Source organism: Gallinula chloropus (assembly GCF_964237585.1).
Source record: "Gallinula chloropus genome assembly, chromosome: 1".
NCBI lineage: Eukaryota > Metazoa > Chordata > Aves > Gruiformes > Rallidae > Gallinula > Gallinula chloropus.
The window spans coordinates 1157809-1185560 of NC_140085.1; the positions used below are offsets into that span (position 1 = coordinate 1157809).

At 54.2% G+C, this 27752-nt stretch overlaps 1 protein-coding gene across 1 annotated transcript; it reads right to left on the reverse strand.

The window, feature by feature from the left end:
- Positions 1-540: 540 nt before the first annotated feature.
- KLHDC10 (kelch domain containing 10) lies at positions 541-27289 on the reverse strand (the record flags this gene model as incomplete). The annotated part of the gene is made up of 9 exons (XM_084267011.1): positions 541-1496; positions 3403-3542; positions 5965-6012; positions 6874-6940; positions 8609-8693; positions 9335-9483; positions 10456-10610; positions 11556-11777; positions 27172-27289. 9 exons carry the CDS (start codon positions 27287-27289, stop codon positions 1287-1289), a joined length of 1194 nt encoding a protein of 397 aa, XP_084123137.1. The 3' UTR covers positions 541-1286.
- Positions 27290-27752: the final 463 nt, after the last annotated feature.

Sequence of the window (27752 nt, forward strand, 5' to 3'; positions counted from 1 at the left end):
GCCAGGCCAGCATGTGATGTGTGGGAGGGAGCCAAACAAGCAGCTCACAGGCAGCATCAGGTGCTGATAACCAGGGCTGAGCCAGCACTGGTGTCTCCCACCCAAGCACACACTTGTGAGGGTTAAAAAGCAGCAGAAAGGGGTTAAAAAAACACCTGAAAAGGGTTAAAAAGCAGCTGAAAAGGGTTGAAAACCAGCTGAAAAGGGTTAAAGCACAGCTGGAAGGGGTTAAAAACCAGCTGAAAGGGGTTAAAAAGCAGCTGCTAAAAGGGGTTAGAAACCAGCTGCTGAAAGGGGTTAGAAACCAGCTGCTGAAAGGGGTTAGAAACCAGCTGAAAGGGGTTAAAAATACCTGAAAGGGGTTGAAAACCAGGTGAAAGGGGTTAAAAACCAGCTAATAGGGTTAAAAACCACCTGAAAGGGGTTAAAAATACCTGAAAGGGGTTGAAAACCAGCTAATGGGGTTAAAAACCTTCCCCAACCCCTTTTCCCTCCCCTCCCCACCACCCCCCTCCCCAGTAAACTACACAGTAGTCCATTAAAAGTGGTAACTTTTAACCAGTCTTCCAGGAGAACCTTTCAATATGAAAAGGTGAGGGACACAGACATGTGGGATGCTTCAAATCACTGCACACTGCACTGGGAAAAGCTGTACAGGCAAAGAAAGCTTCGCTCCCCCCCCTGACCCCAGGGGACGTTCCAGACGTCTCCTGAAGCTCAAAGAGGTGGGGAACGTGCCCACAAAACACATGCAAAGCCTTCAAGCAGAAGTTCTTAGGGGGGGGGCTGTTATTTTTTAGAGGGAGAGCTCAGCCAAGGTGGTTTTGGGGTGGTTGGGGGATGAGTCTCATCCAAAGAGGGGTTGGCTGTTGGTCTCTGTTCAGATACACCCCATGAAAGCTGAATGCAGCACGTGGGAGCTCAGGTGGGCTCTAAGCTCCCCACCCATCCCTCCAAGTCCTAAGCATGATGACAGTGCTGGTTATGGATTAGTCCTAGAGAGGAGTTTGGATTAATGGTGTCATTTAGAGCTCCATAAATAAGAAGCAGGGGGGGGGTTGTTTTTCCTCCAACTTAAAAGTAGAAAGTTCTAGAAAGGCATCGATGTATTTGCTGAGTAAGGCATTGAGCAGGTTCCTCCACGTTCTTAGCAAGACCATCTGTGGTGTATCCATAAATAAAGGGGGGTGGTAGGGGGGGGAGGGTGTGGGGGAGAAGGGGGGGGGGAAGAGGGGGGTGCTGCTTGCACAATAGTGTGTTTTGGCTGGAAGCAACGGGAGATCTTCTCATTTTAGTCGCTCCACGAGTCCCTGTGTCAGTCCAAGGTGCAAAAGTTGAGATCTGGAAAGAGTTGCTAGATGAGGGAAATAGCCCAGGAGCTTCTCCCAGGAGAGTTCCAGCAGGCTGGGTACCACCAGCCACATTTTAAAGAGGGAGCCAGTCCGTTTGTTTTCGTGGATGTTCACCACCCCTCCGTGAACGTACATGCAGCCAGCCTAGAGAGGGGGGCAAAGGTTGGGGGTAGGGGGAGGAAAAAGGGGAGTTACACTGGGAGGAAAAGCAAGATTGGACTCTCCAGCTTCCCCAGCTGGTGATTCCAGGGGTGAGATTCATCTCCCACACCTTTACGTGCTGGGGAGAGGTGGTGCTGCCTCAGCCAGTCACCCCCAGGCTCCTCTTGTAGCCAAGGGGAGGAAATTATGGTGCTGGAGGAGACATCCCATCCTAAAGCACATTATCTGCTCCTCTTGTAACCACCAAGGGGAGGAAATGATGGTGCTGGAGGAGACATCCCATCCTAAAGCACGTTACCTGCTCCTCTTGTAACCACCAAGGGGAGGAAATTATGGTGCTGGAGGAGACATCCCATCCTAAAGCACATTACCTGCTAGATTAGGGTGCTTTCCTCTGTGTTTATGGTGAGTTCTACCCCATAAAGCAAGTTATCTGCTAGATTAGGGTGCTTTCCTCTGTGTTTATGGTGAGTTCTACCCCAAGAAACCCATCTGAGGAGCACGGCAGAGCATTATTAAAGTAGCATAGAAATATTTGGGGTTTCAGCTAAAAATAATAAGGTTTTGGGTTTTTTGAAGCAAACCCCACACCACACAAAGTCACGCTGCTGGCTCAGCACATCCCTGCTCTGGGAATGACATGGGAGTGGAGAGACAGGGAGAGCTCAGCCTCTGGCCCAGTCTGAGAGTGGTTTTCATGTGGTATAGAGAAAAAGAAGAGGCATTCCTGCTGTCCAGACACCCTCCTGCAGACATCAAGCTCCCCAGGAACCACCTCTATCAGGCCCTCAGGTTTTTGGGGAAGAGCTGCATTTATGGTGATCCTCAAACTAGGTGACACCTTCTTGTGACCAAAGAACCCCAATTCCTGCCCTCACAAGTGATGAGCAGCTGAAGGAGGCTGAAGCCACAGCTCAAGGCATTTCTTGCTGCTTATTCACCAGAGGTCTGAAAGGTTCTAGACCTGGCAAAAAGCCTCCAGCCATTTTAGGAGATGAGGGGCTGGAGAGCAGCCCTGAGGGAAAGGACTTGGGGGGATTGGTGGGGGAGAAGCTGGACATGAGCTGACAATGAGCTCTCACAGCCCAGAAGGGCAACCCCATCCTGGGCTGCACCCCAGGAGTGTGGGCAGCAGATGGAGAGGGGATTCTGCCCCTCTGCTCTGCTCTGGGGAGACCCCACCTGCAGTGCTGGGTCCAGCCCTGGAGCCCTCAGCACAAGAAGGACATGGAGCTGTTTGGGCACATCCAGAGGAGCCACAAACATGACCCAAGGGCTGGAGCAGCTCTGCTGTGAAGCCAGGCTGGGAGAGCTGGGCTGGGTCAGCCTGGAGAAGAGCCCCTACAGGGACTTTCCAGTCCCTGAAAGGTGCCTGTAGGAAGCTGTTCCCAGGGCAGGGAGTGATGGGAGAAGGGGTGATGGTTTAAACTGGGAAAGGGGAGATTGAGGTTGGGGATTAGGGAAAAGTTCTTCCCTCTGAGGGGGGTGGGTCACTGGATGCCCAGAGACGTGGGGGAGGCCCCATCCCTGGAGACACCCAAGGTCAGGGTGGGTGGGGCTCTGAGCACTCTGCTCTAGTGAAGATGTCCCTGCTCCCTGCAGGCTGGGATGAGGTGGCTTTGGAAGGTCCCTTCCCACCCAACACATCCTGTGATTCCAGGGGTCTATACCCACCTTCCCATGAGCAGTGGTGTGCTGGGAGCAGCCAGTGGTGGGAGCAAAAAGAGTCCATGAGGTGACCTCACACCAGCCCTCAGCCTCCCTAAAGATTCTGTATCCAGTGGAGATCACCTCCTTGGAAACATGGGTCTGGCAGCCCCCCAAAATGTGTTTGGACAACTGGGATGAGCTTCAGCTATGTAAGAAAGATCTCAGCTGAGGCACTTACTGGTGTGACAGCAGCACAGTGGAAATACACTGGTTCTGGCATGGCAGCTGGGAGCTTGACCCACTGGAAGGTCTGCAGATTCAGCTTCCAGACGTCCCCCAGGATCACTTCTCCGTTGTAGCCTCCACAAACAAACACATCTGGAAGAGAGGAAACCCACAGGGATCACAGGCCCAGCCACCAGTCACTCAGCAGCTGCAGAACCTGCTCTGACTGAAGGACACCCTCCTCTCTGCAGGAGACAGTCTTGGGATCAACACCCACCCCACCTCAGCACGAGCTCTCAGCACCTCCCAACCCAGTTTCAGCTCCCTGTTCATCATCACAGAGGCCCAAACTCCAGACTGGTTTGGGTTGGAAGGGAGCTCAGAGCCCACCCAGTCCCACCCTGGCAGGGACACCCCCCACCATCTGACTCTCCCCACGGCATGTCCCTTCCCTGAGCACACATGGGGACAGCAGAGCAGGTCACAGCTCTGCAGCTCACAGCAAGCACAGGGCACAGCACCACAGAATGCTTTGGGTTGGAAGAGATCTCAAAGATCATCTGGTTCCAACCCCCCTGCCATGGGCAGGGACACCCCCACCAGCCCAGGGTGCCCCCAGCCCCATCCAGCCTGGTCTTGAACCCTGCCAGGGATGCAGGGACAGCCAGAGCTTCTCTGGCACCTCTCTACCCTCCTCATAAAACTTGTATTGATGATGTCAAATCTCAACACTGAGATGAACTCTTTCAGTTTAGAGCCCTTACCCATGTCCTGTCCCTACAGGCCTTGGGAAGAAGCCTCCCTCCAGCTTTCCCAGTAGCTTCTGCTGTGTACTGAGAGGCCACACTAAGGACCACGGGTGCCATACAGCTCAGTGAGAACCACAGAAGCACCAGGTTAGAAGAGACCTTTGAGATCATTGTGTCCAACCACCCTCTGATAACCCAGATCCCTGAGCTGACCCTGCCCTGGGGCAGCTTGAGCCCATTGCCCCTTGGCCCAGCTCCTGGCCCCTGGCTGCAGAGACCATCGCCCACCTCTCTGCACCCTCCTGGCAGGGCAGGGGAGGTGGGGAGAAGGTCTCCCCTCAGCCTCCTCTTCTCCAGGCTCAACACCCCCAGCTCCCTCAGCTGCTCCTCACAGGATTTGCCCTCCAGCCCTGGAGGCTGGAGCCAGCACTGCTGGCTCCTGGTCAGTCAGCTAAGAACTTCAAGAACATCTGGAGGATCAAAGTGAAGCCCAAGAAACTCCACTAAGCTCCTTGCAGCTCCTGACACACGTAACAGCCCTCACTTTACCCCAGAGCAGAAAGCCTCAGGTACTCACTCTGCTCCTGCCTCAGTGCATCTGCTCCTCCCTACGAGCATCTCGGATTTACTACACCACAAAAAGACCCATTATGAAAGGAAACCTCAAATAAACTCGTCCATGAAGGACTTGGCTTCCAGGATTTGGCCCCACAGCACACTAAAGCTCACAGGTTAGTGAGTGAGATGCAGCAGGAGCAGCATTCATACCTGTTTGTGAGCTTGCAACCAGTAAGGTGCAAAGTACCAAGGCCAGAGTCACAGAGCTGTAGGGGCTGGAAGGGACCCCCAGAGATCATCAGGTCCAACCCCCTGCCAGAGCAGGGTCCCTAGGACAGGGCACACAGGTTGGTGTCCAGATGGGGCTGGAATCTCTCCAGAGAAGGAGACTCCACACCCCCTGGGCAGCCTGTCCCAGGGCTCCCTCACCCTCACTGGCAAGAAGTTCTGCCCCACATTGGGGGGAACTCCCTGTGCTCCAACTTGAGCCCATCGCCCCTTGTCCTGTCCCCACAGACACTGAGCAGAGGCTGCCCATGGCCCCCTGGGTCCCACCCTTCAGCTCTTGAGAACCAGTGATCAGATCCCCTCTCAGGCTTCTTCTCTCCAGGCTGAACAGCCCCAGCTCCCTCAGCCTTTCCTCCCAGGGGAGATGCTCCAGGCCTTTCAGCATCTCTGTCCCTCCTCTGGACTCTCTCCAGGAGATCCCTGGCTTTTTTATCCCAGGGAGCCCAGCACTGGACACAACACTCCAGGTGGGGCCTGAGCAGGGCAGAGCAGAGGGGGAGGATCCCCTCCTGTCACCTGCTGCCCACACTCCTCCTGATGCCCCCCAGGATCCCATTGTCTCTCTCAGCCCCAGGGCACACTGCTGGCTCATGGCCACCCTGTCACCCACCAGGACCCCCAGGTCCTTCACAGAGCTCCTCTCCAACAGGCCATGGCTGAATAACATGGTACTTCACACCACAGCAGCCACATGAGATTCACACATTGCATAAAACACTGTGGAATTCCAGAGAGCTCCAGGACCCTGCAGTGCAGAAGGAAATCTGCCTACAGCAGCAAGATCCCTCAGACCAAGAGTGTTACCAAGTGGGCAGCTTAAGGCCTGTTAAGGAGAAAAGAAATCCTCTCCCAGAAGAGACATGTGTGCCCTGCAGTCCTCTCAGGCATGGTTTGGAGGCTGGCATCTCTCAGGCTGAAGGATGAGGGTGTCACTGCTGGGTTGTGTAATGATACCCCAATTTTCCAGAGAGAGATCTTACCATTCCTTATCTGGACGCAGCTGTGGCACCTTCTGGCTGCTGGGAAGCCTGAGAATTAAGGAAAAAATGTATCAAGCATAAAATACATAAAATGGTTGTTTGGGCAAGTGGTGATGAGATCTCAGCATCTAATCATGGAGACAAGTCATCTGTTTTCATTTACAAGGGGCTTCTGCTTTCCTACCATCACAGGGATGACATCCCCAGTTCAGCAACAAGTTGTTCATAGAATCCCAAACTGGTCTGGGTTGGGAGGGACCCCAAGGGTCACAGAGCTCCAATCCCCCTGCCACAGGCAGGGACACCAACCTCCAGGCCTGGAGCTACACAAGGCTGCCCAGGGCCCCAGCCAACCTGGCCTTGAACACCCCCAGGGATGGGGCACCCACCCCCTCTCTGGGCAGCCCCTTCCAGCCCCTCACCACTCTCTCTGCAAAGAACTTTCCCCTAAAGGGTCTGACTCCCTTTTGTTCTGGTCTGACTCCTCCTTGTTCTCCAGGGAAAGAAGAAATGTGCTGGAATCTCATCCCCCACAGCCTCCAGCTCTCATCTCAGGCTTGCAGTGAAAAGCAGAAGCCAAGGGCCTCCAAGGCTCCAGGGAATCCCCTGCTGTGAACCAGGTCAGCACGTGGTCCTCTGAGGGAGCAGAGGTGATGAGTATCTTCTTGTGGGAGGAGAGCCAACCACTATCACCTTTCCCAGCCAAGGGAAGGAGAGAAGCCAGACTGCTACATGTGCTTCAGATGGGTTAGTCCTCACTGCCAAAGCTCTGAAGAGGGGTCCTGAGGCCAGTGTTAAGATCCACATAGTGTAAGGTTGGGAAGAAGGCTCTCAGCCCACCAGCAAAGGGCATCTTTGAGCCTCTCAGCTACTCTGGCTGACAGAGGACACATGAAATTCCAGACTCACCAACTTTTTCATGAGGTTTTGTGGCAATTTCCTCCCAGGTGTTGGTTTCAAGGTTGTAAGCATGGATCTGAAGGGACAAAGAGGAGCCATTAGTTGCTCCTGGCTCTCAGCACTGATACAGTCACAGACCCAGGGAGCCACTATAAAAAACCCTTCTTTTTCATTAAGTGTGAAAACAAAACATGCTAATCACAGCCAGTGAGTAAGCAGGTAGAAAATCACCCCCAAAGCATGGCAGCTTACTAAAGCTTTCAGCTCAGGCTTTGCTATCTGAGCCCTGCAGCTGAAGAGAAAGACCATTGGCTTTAAAAAACCTGGACCAATTCATATCCAGACCCTCTGGTTCCCCAGGTTAGAAACACCCATCTCCTACTGCATGTGAGGAGAAAAGAAATGCTGAGCATGGAGAGGCAGAGGGTCATGTTAACTGCTGTGGTTCCAGTGTTTCTGGAAGCAGAGGATTAGGTAAACTCTCCTCATTTAACATTTTTGGAATTCAAGATGAATTTGTTGTTCCCTCCCCAATTTGTGGTGGAGAAAAGGAAAGAAGAAAGGAAACTAAACCATAGGATTAAGGGAGAAGACAAGAAGAGTTCCCACACCAATATCTGCATTTAATGTCAAGGAATTCCTCCCCTTGGTACCTTTCTGTTTTGGCACAACTACAGCATGTGGGAAGATGTTGGAAGGGTTTTTACATGAGATTCTTTGGTAACAGGTTGACAGAGATGAAGTTGTTTCACAGACCAGGATGGTCACTGGGTACCACAGATCACAGAGCCACCAGGTTGGAAAAGACCTTTAAGATCATCAAGTCCAACCAATCCCATCCTGTGCTAAACCAGATCCCTGAGCACCTCATCTCCCCTCTGTTCAACACCCCCAGGGCTGGGGACTCAGCCCCCTCCCTGGGCAGCCTGTGCCACAGCCCCACAACTCTGCCAGGGAAGAACTTTGCCCTCCCAGCTGAGCTGACCCTGCCCTGGGGCAGCTTGAGCCCATTGCCCCTTGGCCCAGCTCCTGGCCCCTGGCTGCAGAGACCATCGCCCACCTCTCTGCACCCTCCTGGCAGGGCAGGGGAGGTGGGGAGAAGGGCTCCCCTCAGCCTCCTCTTCTCCAGGCTCAACACCCCCAGCTCCCTCAGCTGCTCCTCACAGGATTTGCCCTCCAGCCCCTTCCCCAGCCTGGTTGCCCTTCTCTGCACTCACTCCAGGACCCCCATGTCCTTCTGGTGCTGAGGAGCCCAGAACTGGACCCAGCACTCCAGCTGCAGCCTCCCCAGTGCCCAGCCCAGGGGCACAATCCCCTCCCCAGCCCTCCTGGCCACGCTGGCTCTGACACAAGCCAGGCTGCCCTTGGCCTTCCTGGCCCCCCGGGCACACTGCTGGCTCCTGCTCAGGCTGAGCTCACCCCACACCCCCAGCTCCTTCTCCCAGCAGCTCTCCAGCCGCTCTGCCCCAGCCTGTAGCTCTACTGGGGGTTGTCATGTCCCATGGGCAGCACTCTGCCCTTGGCCTTGTTAAACCTCAACCCCTTGGTCTCAGATCCATCCTCTGCACGTCAAGAGGACGTGTGTGTGACCACATGAGATGTCACAGAGACAGGAGAACAATCTGCTCCCATTAATGCATTCTGCTTTCCAGCCAAGGCCAGATGAAGAGACTCTGCTGGTTACACTTTGCTGTAGAAAAGCTCCTCCCCAGAGAAACACTCCCAAGGCCTGTGATCTCCTCACCTTATCTAAGGAATAAGCTGTCCAGGAAGTTCCACCTCCCAAGATATAAATCCTTTGACCATCATGTGCGATTTCATGTCTGTACCTGCAGAGAAATGACATTTAACAGCACAAGAAATCAGTGCAGCAGCAAAAAGCTTTCTGGAAATGCTGGTAAATGTGAGAGGTTCAGGCAGACCCCCCCTAGGTGTGGCTATGCTGTTCCAGTCCCCCAGACTGGGAGCATTTGGAAGATGTGGGAGCTTCCCTGAGCAATCTAAGCAGCACCCCAGAAGAGTGAAAGGTATTTATTGAGAGCAGAGCAGCACAGAACTTAAATACCAAGGTTTATGGAGCACTGTGATGGCTGTCAATATTCCAGCCCCTTCTCTCACCAAGGTGGCTTCTGATTGATCTCCCAGTTTTTCTTCCTCCATGCTTTGCCACCAAATAGGACAAGGGACAGGAATAAACCACATCATCTTGCCCTCCTCAGTACTCACCAGCTGCCCCATGTTCCCAGCTCTGTCCTGGCATCCCAGATTCCAAATCAGCATCCCAACAAAGGCTTCACACCTCCTTCCTACATCCCTCCCTCACACCAGACAGCTGGAGCACCGACTGCACAAGGTTCACAGCCAAAACCCCAACTCTAAGTGTCCTGCCTGTGCCCTCTCAGCTTCTCACTCCCAGTAAAGGTGGTGACTTCCCACTGCAAAAGCCCTCTGAGACCACCCAGCTTCTCACCTCTCCTCTGGCATGTCACAGGACATGTTGTTTGGTTTCAGCTGGATCCACTCTCTAGTGTTGAGGTCTAGTTTATGTAGGTCTGTGCTGTAAATGTAACCAGTGGTTCCTCCAAACACGTAGAGACAACCATTGATGATGGCCATGGCCTGGAAGGAAACAGAGGGAAAACAGTTGGAAAGGATGTGAGACATCAGAGACTGAAAAAGGGAGAATTCCTACTCTCCCAAGCAAGACACAGCTTGCAAAGCTCAACCAACAGCTACAAAACACGTTCAGGAGGAAGGTGAAGGATAAACAAGGATGATACACAAAAGATGGGGGGCAGGGGTGTCTGTAGGTAACTCCAGTCATAAGATGAGGACCTAGAAGTGGAGCTGCTGCATTTCAGAGATCAGGCAGAATCACAGGGTTGCAAAAAGACCTTTAAGATCACCAAGTCCAACCATCCCTGTCCTGTGCTAAACCAGATCCCTGAGCACCTCATCTCCCCCCTGTTAAACACCCCCAGGGCTGGGGACTCAGCCCCCTCCCTGGGCAGCCTGTGCCACAGCCCCACAACTCTGCCAGGGAAGAACTTTGCCCTCCCAGCTGAGCTGACCCTGCCCTGGGGCAGCTTGAGCCCATTGCCCCTTGGCCCAGCTCCTGGCCCCTGGCTGCAGAGACCATCGCCCACCTCTCTGCACCCTCCTGGCAGGGCAGGGGAGGTGGGGAGAAGGGCTCCCCTCAGCCTCCTCTTCTCCAGGCTCAACACCCCCAGCTCCCTCAGCTGCTCCTCAGAGGATTTGCCCTCCAGCCCCTTCCCCAGCCTGGTTGCCCTTCTCTGCACTCGCTCCAGGACCCCCATGTCCTTCTGGTGCTGAGGAGCCCAGAACTGGACCCAGCACTCCAGCTGCAGCCTCCCCAGTGCCCAGCCCAGGGGCACAATCCCCTCCCCAGCCCTCCTGGCCACGCTGGCTCTGGCACAAGCCAGGCTGCCCTTGACCTTCCTGGCCCCCCGGGCACACTGCTGGCTCCTGCTCAGGCTGAGCTCACCCCACACCCCCAGGTCCTTCTCCCAGCAGCTCTCCAGCCAGTGTCCCCCAGCCTGCAGCTCTGCTGGGGTTGTCCTGTCCTTGTACCTGGCCATAGATGCGGTTGGGTTTCTTGCCCCGGCAGCTGAGCAGGGCCCATCTCTTGTACTTGACGTTGCAGACGTGGACGTCGTTGCCGTTGCTCTCCCCAAAGGGGATCCCAGTGCCCCCAAAAACAAGCAGGTTGTTGCCATGCAGTACAACTAGAAGAGAGAGAGAGAGAGAGCAGATATGGATGTTGCTGTGAGACATGGTAAACCAGAAGGACTCCCAGCCCTGGAGCCAGCAGGCAGCGAGTGTTTGATAATGTCTGAATATCCTACAATCCACACGGTGAGTTTATGGCTTTGAAATGCTCTAGAAGAGAAAGAATGCAAGCTAAAACCATGGTAACCAAAAGCCTACTTTTAAAAAGGACTAGTGAACAAAGGGATCTATTTTTGGAGGCTTTTAAAGACATCTGATTGCACTGAGCACCTCGCTGCTCAGGTACCTTCACAGAATCCCAAGGTTGGAGAAGACCTTTATGATCATCAAGTCCAACCATCCTGTGCTAAACCAGATCCCTGAGCACCTCATCTCCCCTCTGTTCAACACCCCCAGGGCTGGGGACTCTGCCCCCTCCCTGGGCAGCCTGTGCCACAGCCCCACAACTCTGCCAGGGAAGAACTTTGCCCTCCCAGCTGAGCTGACCCTGCCCTGGGGCAGCTTGAGCCCATTGCCCCTTGGCCCAGCTCCTGGCCCCTGGCTGCAGAGACCATCGCCCACCTCTCTGCACCCTCCTGGCAGGGCAGGGGAGGTGGGGAGAAGAGCTCCCCTCAGCCTCCTCTTCCCCAGTCTCAACACTCCCAGCTCCCTCAGCTCCCTTTGCCCTCCAGCCCATTCCCCAGCCTGGCTGCCCTTCCAACTACCAAACTAAATACCTGAAGATCACCTCTTACAGTTGACATTTCTTTCCCTCTGCCTCAACCCAAGGAAAAAGGGGCAAGAAAAAGCACAAAAACCAACCCAAAGCCAAGGCCCACTTAGAGAAGAGTTGGCAACAGGATCCAGATTTCCCAGGTCTTGCCCTGTTTCACATTCCAGCAGGGACAGTGATTAAAATAGCTTCAGGAGTGGGCGCACAGGAATTGAGTTTCCATACGTACGTGACATGGAAGCAAGCTCCCTGGGCATGTAGCCTTCAGTGCCCATCTGATGCCAGGTGTCTGTAGCAAAGTTATACCTCCAGAGTTCCCTGAAGAGTGGGTAGTCTTCATTCTCTGGCCCACCAGACTCATCATAGTCAGGGTTGTAACCTCCAAAGACGTACAAGTTGGAGTTATCCGCCACGCAGCGATGGCCACTTCTTGCTGGTGGAGATCTGTGGCCTGCAGCAAAAAGAGAAGGTGGAACAGCTTCAGAGGAGAGGAGCTTGGCTCTGAGGGTCAGGACTACACCTGCTGTTGTGGTTCTCCAAGGAGAGCAGCTGGTGTTTAGCTGTAGAGAAGCACCATCTGTAGCCAGGGGGAAGCAGCTCCACCTCTTCAGGCAGGAACGGGGTGAGTCTCTGTGTGTCACCACCTCATTCAGGTCCATCCCAGCCCCCTGACCCCCAGCTGCCTTCCTGCAGGTAGACACAGGACAATCCTTTCACAGGACAATCCTTCTGTAAAAGCTACTTCTGAGATACCTCACAACCCCCCCCATCTGTCAGTCTGTCCAGCAGATTTCACTCAGGAAACTGTTTCAAAATGTTTATATTTAAAGCTGCCCCGTGGGAACAAAGATGAGAAGTAATGATTTGTCCTCCCTCCTACACAAACCTTCTCCTTGTTTCTCCTCTTTTGCTCCTGGTGCCTTTTACCTCAAGTGGGATCTTTCACCTTGGACACCCCTGGACTTCCCAAACGTTAAGCAAGGCAGGTCTGGTGCACCAAGTACCAATGAGCCTTTATTCACAGGTAAAGGCATTCACACCAGGAGGGAACACAGCAGTGAACCCACCTGAGATCCTACAGGTTGAGCTTGGCAATTGGCAGAAGCAGCCCTTCTGCAAAAGAAACCCTCTGCCTACCCACCTTCCTCCCAAAAAGCCAATGGAAATCAAAGCAGGGAGGATAATTCAAGCTGAGACCTCAACTGGAATAGACAAAAAGACAGACTCAGTCCAGGGAAACCCAAACAGAAGTGTTCTTGCTGGTCAACAACTTGAAGTCTCAGCTGGTAAGTGATCAGAAAGTCATTCCAAGCTTGCTTGAATATGATGCATGGCAAGAGTCAAGCACAGTGCCAGAGGTGAATGTTCTTCTTCAAGGAGACAGGAAGCCAGGTAATGACTGAGACAGATGGATGGAACAGAAAACAATCAGGTCCCTGAACAAAGGAGCTGGTTGCAAGAGATGTGTAGAACATCTCAAGATGACTAACCCAGGAAATCAATTTATTATTGCAATGCAACAGTGTTTTGGTGAGAAGAACTCTTGAGCTTCCTCTTGAGAAGGAGGATACACAGCAGTTCCCTAAAATGTAGAATTTCAACACAAAACCATCCCCTCCCTTCAAGCACATCCTCTGCTTGTTGCACCTCAAGACAGGTCCTCTTTAGACCAGCTGCCAAGGAAGAGCTACACAAAAAGCACATTGGAAGAAGACCCACAAAGACCTTCACCCAAACAACCTGGAGATCACAGAATCACAGGGGTGGGAAGGGACCTCCAGAGATCATGGGGTCCAACCCCCTGCCCAAGCAGGGTCCCTAGGACAGGGCACACAGGTCGGTGTCCAGAGGGGGCTGGAATCTCTCCAGAGAAGGAGACTCCACACCCCCTGGGCAGCCTGTCCCAGGGCTCCCTCACCCTCACTGGGAAGAAGTTCTTCCCCACATTGGGGGGGAACTCCCTGTGCTCCAACTTGAGCCCATCGCCCCTTGTCCTGTCCCCACAGACACTGAGCAGAGGCTGCCCATGGCCCCCTGTGTCCCACCCTTCAGCTCTTGAGAACCAGTGATCAGATCCCCTCTCAGGCTTCTTCTCTCCAGGCTGAACAGCCCCAGCTCCCTCAGCCTTTCCTCACAGGGGAGATGCTCCAGGCCTTTCAGCATCTCTGTCCCTCCTCTGGACTCTCTCCAGGAGATCCCTGGCTTTTTGATCCCAGGGAGCCCAGCACTGGACACAACACTCCAGGTGGGGCCTGAGCAGGGCAGAGCAGAGGGGGAGGATCCCCTCCTGTCACCTGCTGCCCACACTCCTCCTGATGCCCCCCAGGATCCCATTGTCTCTCTCAGCCCCCAGGGCACACTGCTGGCTCATGGCCACCCTGTCACCCACCAGGACCCACCACACGCTATTACAACCCTTCTATGGACTTTATGGGACCTGGTGAAGCATCTAATTAAGACACATCACATTTACTTCTTCAAGCCTGTTACAATTACCAGCGGTGAATCAGATGTGTGGACCAACAACAAATGAGACATTGAGCATCTTCCTGACAGGAAAGGTGAAAGAAATCATTTCTCCAGACTGAATAATGAATTTAAACTCAGCACAAGCAGCTCTGCTTAATCACGTTCCCTGTTTGCTCCTGCTTTAAGCACCAACCCTTGTCCAAAATTAAGCTGCTCTACAGGGTTCAGACAAACTCTTTCTGGGTAAGTTTTGACAGATTTGGGTTGTTTCATGTAATAATTGTGCCTTGACACAGTCACAGAATCCCAGCCTGGTCTGGGTTGGGAGGGACCCCAAGGATCACAGAGCTCCAACCCCCTGCCACAGGCAGGGACACCAACCTCCAGGCCTGGAGCTACACAAGGTTGCCCAGGGCCCCAGCCAACCTGGCCCTGAACACCCCCAGGGATGGGGCACCCACCCCCTCTCTGGGCAGCCCCTTCCAGCCCCTCACCACTCTCTCTGCAAAGAACTTCCCCCCAATATCTCATCTCACCCTTCCCTCCTCCAGCTTTAGGCCTGGAGCATCTCCCCTGGGAGGAAAGGCTGAGGGAGCTGGGGCTGTTCAGCCTGCAGAGAAGAAGCCTGAGAGGGGATCTGATCAATGGTTCTCAAGAGCTGAAGGGTGGGACCCAGGGGGCCATGGGCAGCCTCTGCTCAGTGTCTGTGGGGACAGGACAAGGGGCGATGGGCTCAAGCTGGAGCACAGGGAGTTCCCCCCCAATGTGGGGAAGAACTTCTTGCCAGTGAGGGTGAGGGAGCCCTGGGACAGGCTGCCCAGGGGTGTGGAGTCTCCTTCTCTGGAGAGATTCCAGCCCCATCTGGACACCGACCTGTGTGACCTGTCCTAGGGACCCTGCTTTGGCAGGGGGTTGGACCCCATGATCCCTGGAGGTCCCTCCCCACCCCTACCATTCTGTGAGTCTGTGAGACTCTGTCTCGTATCCTTAAAATTATTTTTTTCAGGATATTTTCAAGACACAGAAGCAAGAGGTGGTGTTCAAACAGGTACTTGCAGTCCCCAACTGAGATGGCCCAACCAGATCACCCTTCCCACACAGCCATTCCTGCTACAAACCACTTCTGCCACCAGTTCCCTGCCTGTTCCCACTACTCTCACCAACAACTCAAAGGGTTCTGTGAATAGAGGAACAATTTTGTTTAATTAAACACTCATTCTGTCCTTTTTTGGAAGCTAGAGATGCTCACAGCAGAGCTAGGAGGAGAAATCAAGCCTTTCCCTGGGCACACATTCACAACTCAGCTGCTCAGGGGAAATCCAGCGTTGGGTTGAACACCAAATTATGGAGAAGAGGAGCCAAAATGCTTCTTCCCACTGTGCCCACTAAAGAGCAGTGACTCCCAGGGAAAGGAGGGTTGGAAATGCCAACCAGGGCAAGGTTTCCAAAAGCTCAGGGCCAACCCCTGGAGCTACACAAACACCAGCAATTTCATGGCACTTGTTTCAAGAAGAGCTGATTTTCTGCTCTATTCAAGCAGAGCACAGCTGTGCTCACTCACACCCTGCTCCAGATGTGAGGATGACTTCCCTCCAAAGGCTTCTGTCAGGCAGACAAGGACCTGGGGGTGTTGGGTGAGCTCAGATTGACCATGAGCCAGCAGTGTGCCTGGGTGGCACAAAGCAGGTATCAAAAATAGTGTGGCCATTAGGTCTGAGGAGGGGATGGTGCCCCTGGACTGGTCCAGTTCTGGGCTCCTCAGCATCAGAAGGACATGGGGGTCCTGGAGCGAGTGCAGAGAAGGGCAACCAGGCTGGGGAAGGGGCTGGAGGGCAAATCCTCTGAGGAGCAGCTGAAGGAGCTGGGGGTGCTGAGCCTGGAGAAGAGGAGGCTGAGGGGAGCCCTTCTCCCCACCTCCCCTGCCCTGCCAGGAGGGTGCAGAGAGGTGGGCGATGGTCTCTGCAGCCAGGGGCCAGGAGCTGGGCCAAGGGGCAATGGGCTCAAGCTGCCCCAGGGCAGGGTCAGCTCAGCTGGGAGGGCAAAGTTCTTCCCTGGCAGAGTTGTGGGGCTGTGGCACAGGCTGCCCAGGGAGGGGGCTGAGTCCCCAGCCCTGGGGGGTGTTTAACAGAGGGGAGATGAGGTGCTCAGGGATCTGGTTGAGCACAGGACAGGGACGATTGGACCTGATGATCTCAAAGGTCTTTTCCAACCTTGTGACTCTGTGATTCACATTTCCACCCTGCTGGTTTTACACTTCACTCTTCACTTACCCCTTTGTCCCAAAGGACTTAGATCCTCCTGCTCACAGAGGCTCAGAGATGACAAATCTACCCATAAAACAGAGGAAAATAAGCTATCTCCCACATCTTCCTGGTCACCTCTGCAAACTCATCAATGAACTTAGGGGTACAATGTTAAACTGAGTTAAACCAAAACTCTTCTTTTCAGAATTGAAGTGACCTCAATTCACTTTAAGACTCCTCTAGTTCTGCCTTTCTAAAGAAGGGCTCAGAAGCCGAATCTATTCAAGAGTTAACTCAGCTTAGTTTCTCCAGGAGACAAAATCCAGGACTTGCACCTCCACTAAAAGAGCTGAATTCTGTTTGATCAGAGGATTCAGATCTCCTCCTTAAACTCTTAAGGCCAGTTTCAGTTTTGATTCTGCTCCAGTGATGTGCAGTGAGCCTATCAGACACGTGCAACGTTGAGATGGTGCAGGAAGATGGAAACACCCAAGGCTTTGCTAACTTCCTCCCCTAGTTAGCCAAGCCCAGATGCCAAAGATCTGAACCTGCCTGAGATGAAAGAAGAGCCCAGCATGAAGTGAAGCCCCATCACCATGAAAAGCTGGAAGTCACCAGGCCTTACTATGAATTTTGGAGGGGGGACATGGAATGTAGCAGCACGATGTACTGAGTCAAGAGAGACCTGTGGGAAAGAGGTGGAAAAGGTAGTTATTAGAAAAGGGCTTTAAAGTGGATGGATATGATTTGGAAAGCACTTGTTTTCCCCAATTTAAAGACTCTAAAGTGGAGCAGGAAGGAAGGTGCATTCACAAGGAGACTCCCTTTTCCTTAGTCCTGAGGGTAGAAATGGGAAGAATAAACCATAAGGAGAGTAAGAAGCTCCACAAACAGAATGAAGCTGAAACATCACAACAGGGACATGATTAAAGTCCTAATTTAGGATTAAGCTGATTGAAGCTTGCTTGTCCTCTGTCGTTACACACTGACCTGTTTACACCCTGTTAAGTTCACCCTGCTCAAGTGATTCATGAAGTGACTTCAGAGGAAGCTGGGATGGCCCAGATTGACTTTATTAGCACGGGCTCCTAATTGAATGCCTCTCCTGCAAGAGGTGTTATTAGCACAGAAGGGGAGTAAGCAAAAAGGCAGCAGAAATATCTATTCACAGAATCACGAGGTTGGAAGAGACCTTAGAAGATCATCAAGTCCAACCAATCCCATCCTGTACAAAACCAGATCCCTAAGTACCTCATCAACCCTTTTTTTGAACACATCCAGGGAAGGGGACTCAACCCCCTCCCTGGGCAGCCTGTTCCAGCCCTGACAACTCTTTCAGTAAAATTTTTTTTCTAATATCCAATCTGACCCTGCCCTGGGGCAGCTTGAGCCCATTGCCCCTTGGCCCAGCTCCTGGCCCCTGGCTGAAGAAACCATCACCCACCTCTCTGCACCCTCCTGGCAGGGCAGGGCAGGGCAGGTGGGGAGAAGGGCTCCCCTCAGCCTCCTCTTCTTCAGGCTCAACACCCCCAGCTCCCTCAGCTGCTCCTCAGAGGATTTGCCCTCCAGCCCCTTCCCCAGCCTGGTTGCCCTTCTCTGCACTCGCTCCAGGACCCCCATGTCCTTCTGATGCTGAGGAGCCCAGAACTGGACCCAGCACTCCAGCTGCAGCCTCCCCAGTGCCCAGCCCAGGGGCACAATCCCCTCCCCAGCCCTCCTGGCCACGCTGGCTCTGACACAAGCCAGGCTGCCCTTGGCCTTCCTGGCCCCCCGGGCACACTGCTGGCTCCTGCTCAGGCTGAGCTCACCCCACACCCCCAGGTCCTTCCCCCAGCAGCTCTCCAGTCACTCTGCCCCAGCCTGGAGCTCTGCTGGGGGTTTGTCATGTCCCATGGGCAGGACTCTGCCCTTGGCCCTGTTGAACCTCATCCCCTTGGGCTCAGCCCATGGCTCCAGCCTGGCCAGACCCCTCTCTAGACCCTCCCCACCCCCAGGCAGACCCACACATCCTCCCAGCTCAGTGTCACCCCCAAAATGACTGAGGGAACATCAGATCCCCTCACCCAGGTCACTGATAAAGATGTTGAACAGAACTGGCCCCAGGACTGAGCCCTGGGGGTGCCACTGGTGAGCAGCCTCCAGCTGGATGTGGTTCCATTCCCCACCCCCTTTGGGCTCAGCCATCCAGCCAGTTTGTAACCCAGCTGAGGGTCCCGCTGTCCAGGCCAGTGGCAGCCAGTTCCTCAGTCAGAACCCTGTGAGAAACTGTTTCAAAGGCTTTCCTGAAGTCCAGGTAGTCCACATCCACAGCCAACATTCCCAACATTTGATTCCTTCCTCTCCAAAAATCTTGATTACCAACTAGATTTAGGGTGAGGAGAGGACAGAGATGTTGAAGAGACCCTTTGTTTTAGAGGAGGAAAGTGTACTGGTCTTGAACAGCATCCAAAAATCCCACTCAGAACGTCCCTCTTGCTGGGACAACAAAGCCAAATTGCACCTGTTAATCCATAAAGGTTGTTCCTATTCTGACTGAGACAAAAGTTCTATTAAATTCCAAGTCTGACAGCTAGAGAAATCTAGGGAAAGCCTGGAGATAAATAAATAAAGCCAACACAAAAATCCCTTGGCATCAGCAGATTTCAAATAATCAAATAATACAGAGCAGATGAAATGCTACCAAGCATGCCCAGAACCCCAGCATGTGTCACATGCTTAAGTCTACTGGATTTATCTACTGGTTTTTCAATAGCTCTGTAATAAAATTACAGAGAAAGCAAATGAAACTGTGAAGTACCAAGTGGCTGGGCTGAATCACATGTTAAGGAGAGAGCTGCTTCAAACAGAGAGGCACAAAGACAGGTTTTGAAGAACAAGGGTGTTTTCTTTCCATTCAGTTATTCTGCCTTTCATGGCTGGAGGAAAAAGTCCCAGCCCCACTGGCATCATCTCCCTGGGTAGGTTAAACAAGAGGGGAGTACCTTGCTACTCCAGTTGGTAAGGCAGCCAGCTGGCCCTTTTCCTCTCTTTCTTGCACAAGAGGGGAGAGAAAGTTCTCATTAGCTGAATGCATTTGTTAAGAATACAAATAAACAATGAAGGAGTGGAATATGAAGCTGTTTTGGGAGGCTGCCTGTAACTGTCCTTTTCTTACTGTGATCACACTGCCAGGAAAGGAAAAAAACCACCATGAACAAACACTCAGCAGAGTACTGGGCACTGGGGAGGCTGCACCTTGAGTGCTGGGTCCAGTTCTGGGCTCCTCACCATAAGAAGGATGTTGTGGCCCTGGAATGAGTCCAGAGAATTCCATGAGTGCAGACTATTCCATGATTCCATAATCCTGTGCTCCTCAAGTAACCTGAAATAGGTCAGTGTTATGGACCTATGTGGGAGCAAAATAAAAGCAAGGCTGCCATCCTGCCAGGGAAACTCAGTCAGAATCACTTGCTAGAATGAAAAATCAGGTCCCTGGGCTGCAATCAAAGCACTGGTGGTTTTAATACTCTGGATTTTCATTCTAGTTAAAGACTTACAGCTAGAGAGATGTTCCTCCTAGAACTACAGGACCATTTGCTCCTGGCATGTGTACTGGTGAGAACTAATTGTGGGTATGCCCATGAATCCTCTTCATTTTCTATGTGGCTCCAGTTGGGATTTGATGACTATGGTGAAGTATTTTATATCAAACCCCTCTTTCCCCCCTCCACCAGACAGCCTGGCACAAAGCATTGTTTTATTTAGTCTATGGGCATAACCACCAAATGCCCAGGTGTAGCCTCAAACAGCTCCCAGAACAGCATCCCCAGCACCACCCTTTATAAGGTGCCTTTTTTCTCAGTCTGTCTGAACCCTGATATCCACCTGAGGGTCATTTGCACATGAAGGGTGCAAGAAGGTGGTGTGACAGAGCTCAGGGTGAGATCTTGCTGAAGAGGAGGGTGATTTTATCACAGAATGACCAGGTTGGAAAAGACCTTTGAGATCATCAAGTCCAACCAATCCCACCCTGTGCTCAACCAGCTCCCTGAGCACCTCATCTCCCCCCTGTTCAACACCCCCAGGGCTGGGGACTCAGCCCCCTCCCTGGGCAGCCTGTGCCACAGCCCCACAACTCTGCCAGGGAAGAACTTTGCCCTCCCAGCTGAGCTGACCCTGCCCTGGGGCAGCTTGAGCCCATTGCCCCTTGGCCCAGCTCCTGGCCCCTGGCTGCAGAGACCATCGCCCACCTCTCTGCACCCTCCTGGCAGGGCAGGGGAGGTGGGGAGAAGGGCTCCCCTCAGCCTCCTCTTCTCCAGGATCAGCACCCCCAGCTCCCTCAGCTGCTCCTCAGAGGATTTGCCCTCCAGCCCCTTCCCCAGCCTGGTTGCCCTTCTCTGAACACACTTCAGGACCCCCATGTCCTTCTGGTGCTGAGGAGCCCAGAACTGGACCCAGCACTCCAGCTGCAGCCTCCCCAGTGCCCAGCCCAGGGGCACCATCCCCTCCCCAGCCCTCCTGGCCACGCTGGCTCTGACACAAGCCAGGCTGCCCCTGGCCTTCCTGGCCCCCTGGGCACACTGCTGGCTCCTGCTCAGGCTGAGCTCACCCCACACCCCCAGGTCCTTCTGAGAGCTGTCCAGCCATTCTCCCCCAGGCCTGTAGCACTGCATGGGGTTAAGGCTTTATAAAGGTGGTTTTGATATTATTTTCCCTCCTCACCTAGTGTTTCAGCACAGCAAGTTTCAGTATCTCCTTTCTCATTCAGGATTTCAGCAAAACTTCTGAAGGACACTTGGGTCAAGGGCTGGAGCCAAAGCACTGCTAGCTCGTGAGAGAGAGAACAGCACAAGTCAATATTGACTTTGACTCCAGTCTTCAAAGCTTCATCTCTTTCATACCAGCCAGACAAAATAAGTTTGTCATTCATGTAATTAGAGCCCCTTACAGAAGTTTAGGTGCTCAGGAGAGTCAAGGAGAACAAGGTTTAAAACCAGTTCATCATCCAGCTGTGTTCAGCATCTCCAGATCATGAAGTTCCCTTCCATGGCAAGCTGCCCATGCCTGAAAAACACCCAGGAGAGAAAGCAGCTGCTCCCAGGTCCCTGACACTTGGATAATGACTCTGCCCAAGGCCAGTGGCTGCTGGAAGAAGCCAGAGGATACAGCCAAAGAATCCAAACACAACCCACAGGCCACTGGCCAAGAGCCTTTCAAATGCCTGAAGTCTCTAGAGCAGGGTTTCTAGGAGAATGAGCATCTTCCCATCCAGCCATGAGAGCTTTTGAGTTTGGATCTACTTCACAGAATCACAGGGGCTGGAAGGGACCTCCAGAGATCATCAGGTCCAACCCCCTGCCAAAGCAGGGTCCCTAGGACAGGTCACACAGGTCGGTGTCCAGATGGGGCTGGAATCTCTCCAGAGAAGGAGACTCCACACCCCCTGGGCAGCCTGTCCCAGGGCTCCCTCACCCTCACTGGGAAGAAGTTCTGCCCCACATTGGGGGGGAACTCCCTGTGCTCCAACTTGAGCCCATCGCCCCTTGTCCTGTCCCCACAGACACTGAGCAGAGGCTGCCCATGGCCCCCTGGGTCCCACCCTTCAGCTCTTGAGAACCAGTGATCAGATCCCCTCTCAGGCTTCTTCTCTCCAGGCTGAACAGCCCCAGCTCCCTCAGCCTTTCCTCACAGGGGAGATGCTCCAGGCCTTTCAGCATCTCTGTCCCTCCTCTGGACTCTCTCCAGGAGACCCCTGGCTTTTTTATCCCAGGGAGCCCAGCACTGGACACAACACTCCAGGTGGGGCCTGAGCAGGGCAGAGCAGAGGGGGAGGATCCCCTCCTGATGCCCCCCAGGATCCCATTGTCTCTCTCAGCCCCCAGGTCACACTGCTGGCTCATGGCCACCCTGTCACCCACCAGGACCCCCAGGTCCTTCTCCTCAGAGCTCCTCTCTAACAGAACAGTTTTGCTTCTTTATCCTACTCCTCAGAGTTTTTTGTTTTCAAACTCCTCTGTAACAATCACATCTCTGACACACTCCTGCAGGCATGGAACTGATGTTCAATATGTTTGGGGGTTGGATTCAATGATCTCTTGAGGTCCCTTCCAACCCCTACAATCCTGTGATTGATTCTACCACCAGTAGTAAGACAGGAACAGGATTGTAAGAGAGGAGGCAGCATCCCAGAGCAGAGAATGAAATAAGGAGCCCTAAGTTATGAGCTGTCCTTATTGAGAAACCAGAGCAAAAGGGGGAGATGTTTGCCCCAGAAGCAGAGGCTGTGGTGGGCTTCTCCACCACTGAGTGTTCCATGGATTGATTGGTTTGGGGGGATTTTATGTGCAAGGAAAAGAAGGAAAGGAGTTCTGGAAAATGAGAGCCAGTGGCTGCTCTCACTGGAAAAAGCATCAGTCTTTCCCCAAGATGAAACATCCCTTGTTTGTCTTCTTCATGTAGCTCCTTGTGAAGAGAGAACCTCCAGCTTCCTTGTAGCTGGAAAACCCTGGTGAGGTCTCCCCTGATCCTTCAGTTCTGCAGGGAGAAGAGACTTGACTCCTCCACCTCCTGTTGCTGACAACCACCACAGCTTCACTGAGGGCAAACTGTGCCTGAGAAACCTGGTGACTTTCTGTGAGGGGGTAACAGAGCTGGTGGACAAGGGATGGGTGACAGACACCATCATCCTGGAGCTGTGCAAGCCACCTGACACTGTCCCACATCCCATCCTTGTCCCTACATTGGAGAGACACAGATCCAATGGCTGGACCACTCAGTGGAGAAGGAACTGGCTGGCTGGGTGTAGGCAGAGTTGTGGTTGGTGGTACAATGTCCACGTGGAGATCCATGATGAGAGGGGTGTTCCTCAGGGGTTGGTACTACAACTGGCACTGTTCAGCACCCTTGGCAGTGACACAGAGGGATCCTGTGCACCCTCTGCACGTTTCCTGGTGATACTGAGCTGTGTGGTGAGGGTGACATGCTGGAGGGAAGGGATGTTGTGCAGAGGGACCTGGACAGGCTGGAGAGGTGGGACCTTGAGAGCTGCATGAAGTTCAACAAGGCCAAGGGCAAGGTCCTGCCCATGGGTTAGGGCAACCCCCAGCACAACACCAGGCCAGGGAGGGGAGGGATGGAAGGAAGGATGGAGGGATGGAGGGAGAGCAGCCCTGAGAAGGGCTTGGGGGTGCTGGGGGATGAGAAGCTCAACCTGACCCAGCAGTGTGGGCTGGCAGCCCAGAAAGCCCCCCATGTCCTGGGCTGCATCCCCAGCAGGGCTGGGAAAGGGGGATTCTGCCCCTCTGCTCCACTCTGGGACACAGAACCCCCTGCTGCTGCCTCCAGGAAACACATAAGAGCTGTTGGAGCAAGTCCAGAGGAGACTGTGAAGATGACCAGGGGCTGGAGCATCTCTCCTATGAAGCCAGGCTGAGAGAGTTGGTCTCCTTCAGCCTGGAGAAGAGAAGGCTCCAAGGAGACCTAATTGTGGGGCACCAACACTTAGAGGGGTCCTGCAGGAAGGTGGGAGAGGGGCTGGTCCCCAGGGGGTGCAGGGACAGGACACAGGGTGATGGCTTCAAGCTGAATGAGGGCAGGGTCAGGTCAGACATCAGGAAGGAATTCTGTACTCTGAGGGGGGGAGAGGCCCTGGCACAGGGTGCCCAGAGGAGCTGGGGCTGCCCTGGGACCCCTGGCAGGGCTCAAGGTTGGGTTGGATGGGGCTGAGGGCACCCTGTGCTGGTGGGGGGTGTCCCTGTCCATGGCAGAGGGTTGGAACCAGATGATCTTTGAGTTCCCTTCCAACCCAAACCACTCTGTGATTCTATGACTCAGCCTTTCCACATGGGGCAGGTTCTCCCACCTTCCAAGCAGCTCCTTTGGACCCTCTCCAGTCTGCCAACATCTTCTTTGATTTGCAGGGCCCAGAGCTGGACACAGCACCCCAGGGGCAGCCTGACTAACACTGAGTAGAGCAGGACTATCCAACCTCTCTCCCTACTAGCAATGCATCCCTGGAGATGCAGCTCAGGGTCTAATTTGGCTTCAGGTTTGCTCCCCCAGATTAGAACCTCTCAACCTGCACACACACACACACCCAGAACCCCTCTACTATCACCAGTACACTGGGGAAATTAGAGCTCAAGGCCAAGAGCATAACTGCTGAGGGTGCAGGAGGCACCCTCAAGGTCTCCAGACTGTTTCTATCCATTTAACCCCAAGATTCTGATGAAAACACTGAAAAAAAAAAAAGAAGATGCAGACAGGGAGATTTCCAGTGAGGAGGAGAAGAAACCACACACCACCTATCATTGGCATTTTTCATCTTTCTAAAGCTTAACACCTAAAAACCAGCTCCTTCCTTTCCCTTACCCCACACAAACACAGTTTTACCCCTCAAGAGGCAGCAAAACCACAAACAAAATAAGTAGGTTTTAAAATATATATATATTTAGCTTTTAAGACATCTATTGGGAAAGCCTCCCTAGAAATACTCCACTTGGGAAAGGAAAGAGAGCAACACAACCCTGGCAGCAGCTCCTGCTAACCTCCTGCTTGCTTTTCACAATCATTTCCCCAGACAAATTAAATCCTCCAGAGGGCAAAAGATGATGAAAGCTGAAAAAATCCCTTCTACAAGCAGGTGGAAAGGGAGGAGATGGCAACAGCAGCACCTAAACCAAGGCAGGTGCTCTCATTTTTAACCAAGAGAGGGATCAGATCTATGTCAGGCAACACAGAGCTTAGCAGGAGCAGAAGAGCTCAGCAGGGAGGGATGGAGCAGACACATCCAATGTGTGCTCCAAGCTCTCTGCACGCTCTGACAACAGTAATTAGTTAGAAGAACAGGATTAAAAGGGAACAGCAAGCTTTACAGAAGCAGTTCAGGGTGCTGAGGGGTGGGAGGGAAACGAAGGAACACCTCCTGAAGACTCTCAAAGGGAATTGGGAGGTGAGAAAACAAAGCTGGTTGGAGGAAATGAGAGAAAAGAGGGGGAAATATTCCTTTCTCTCTCAGCAGTTGCATAAGGGGATCTATAAATAGGATGTTAACAGGTGTGAAATGGGGAGAATACTCCAGAAATCAAGTCCAAGGGGATTTTTTTTCCATCAGGTAGATTGTTAGCAACAGTGATAGTCAGGTGTAGGGTTGTTAAAGCCAGGCTTAAAACACTAAGGCTGGGCTGAACAGGGGTAGTTTGCCACAGAACCTGCTCCATCAGAGGTGGCAGAGAGAAGGATTCCACATCTGGACATAACCCACAGCCAGAAGGATGGTTATGAGCCTGTCAGGGGGATGTGCTACCAGTTAGCTCAAGCCAACCATTAAAATTCAGGAACAAAGTTAATCAGATCTGGTGTTAACCAACAGAAAAACAAACCACCCCTGATCACAGAAGGAAGGAAGGAACCACATTTGAGACTCTGCCCAAAAATAGAAGGTGTGGAGCCACTCAGCAAATTTGCAGCAGCCTTGGGTGAGGCTCAGTGGTGTCCCTGCTGCAGAGCCAGGTCAGGACAAGTGTCACAGGGATGGGAACACAGACCCTGCTCTGAAAGGCCATTCCCAGCTGCTGCTGTCACCATCCTGGGATGGGGCTGACCCCCCACCCCTCCTCCTCCACCAGAGACTGTGGGGTACCCTGTCCTCCCCAACACCCTGCATCCATGGGGATGGGGATGTGCTGCCCATGAGGGATGCAAGCATCCCCAAAGAGCTGAGCCCAGCAGGATGGGGAGGGGAGAACCACCATCCCTGCAGGGTGTAGGAGGTGGGGAGCAGGGTTGAGCCCCCACCTCTGAGCCTGTGGGTCCCCATCAACCCCCAAAGAGCTTCAGGAAAGAGGTAACAGCCTCACATCCTGGAGCTGTTTAGGTGGGAACATCCCTGCTCTCCCCACACGCCCTCCTGGAGCCTTAACACACACCACCCCCACCATACCCCGGGTACAGGGGGTAGCCTAGCCCCCCCCTCCAAAAAAAGCCCCCCAACCAGAGGCAGGGGGGTGCAGGCAGCCCCCAACAGCAGGTTATTCATCCCCTCAGGGCCTTGGGGACCCAGCTTCCCACAGGCTGAGGCCTTCAGGCAGAGATCGCACCACAGACATGCAGCCCACCTCAGCCCCCCCCCCAAAACAAAGCCCCCCAACCAGAGGCAGGGAGACACAGGCAGCCCCCAACAGCAGGTTATTCATCCCTTCAGGGTCTTGGGGATGGGGGGCGACCCAGCTTCCCACAGGCTGAGGCCTTCAGGCTGGGATAGCACCTCACACACACAGCCCCCCCACCCCCTCAGCACCCCCCCCTCCAAAAAAGAGCCCCTCAACCAGAGCCGGGGGGGCACAGGCAGCCCCCAACAGCAGGTTATTCATCCCCTCAGGGCCTTGGGGATGGGGGGGGCGACCCAGCTTCCCACAGGCTGAGGCCTTCAGGCAGGGATGGCACCTCACACACACACAGCCCCCTACCCTTCCCTCAGCCCCCCCCCAAAAGAAAGCCCCTCAACCAGAGGCAGGGGGGCACAGGCAGCCCCCAACAGCAGATTATTCATCCCTTCAGGGCCTTGGGGATGGGGGGCACACGGCTTCCCACAGGCTGAGGCCTTCAGGCCGGGCTGGCACCTCACACACACAGTTCCTCTCAGGCCCCCCCAAAAGAAAGCCCCTCAACCAGAGCCGGGGGGTGCAGGCAGCCCCCAACAGCAGGTTATTCATCCCTTCAGGGCCTTGGGGACATGGGTTCCCACAGGCCGAGGCCTTCAGGCAGAGATCGCACCTCACTCACACAGCCACCCTCAGCCCCCCCAAAAAGAAAGCCCCTCAACCAGAGGCAGGGGGGTGCAGGCAGCCCCCAACGGCAGGTTATTCATCCCCTCAGGGCCTTGGAGACCCGGCTTCCCACAGGCTGAGGCCTTCAGGCAGGGATGGCACCTCACACACACAGCCCACCCCCCAAAAAAAACCAGCCCCCCAACCAGAGGCGGGGGACACAGGCAGCCCCCAGCAGCAGGTTATTCATCCCCTCAGGGCCTTAGGGATGGGGGGCGACCCGGCTTCCCACAGGCCGAGGCCTTCAGGCCGGGCTGGCACCTCACACACACACACAGCCCCCCCCCCCCCAGCCCCCCCTTCACCCCCGGGACCGGCCGCCACTCACCGGCCGCGCGCGGCCTGCACGGCAGCAGCACGAAGCGGTTGAGAAGGCCGCCGCCAGCACCCACCGCGCCTCCCGGCCCTTCCTTGAGGCCCTCCCGGGCACCGCCAGCCGCCGACATGACCCCCCCACCCCCGTCCGCTCCTCCTCAGGGCGAGCCGCCGCAGACACCCGCCCTCCCCCCGCCTTCCCCGCCGCCGCCCAATCAGCGCTCAGCTTCTAGGGCGGCGGCCTATGAGACGCGAGCTTCTTAGCAGGTCAGGGAAGGCCGCGGCGAGAGCGTTGTTGCTGTGAGCGCCGAGCGATCGCTCGCTTTGCCCGCCGCGCCTGCGCCTCGCCAGGCCGGAGCAATAGAGCGCCGAGCGCGGGGAGGGGGGGTGTCTGTGTGCGGGGGTTTGGGGAGGGGTTTGGAGCCCCGCGGTGGGACCGGCGGGTGTCGTTGACCCTCCGTGGGGAGGAGGGGGCTGTGCGGGACTTGCGTAGGGTCATGGTCAGCCTCATCGCCGGGCCGGAACGGTGCTGCGAGGCCGCGTTTCCCTCCCCCCCCCCCCCCCCAATCCCCATCCCCCCGGGGCCGTGACGGG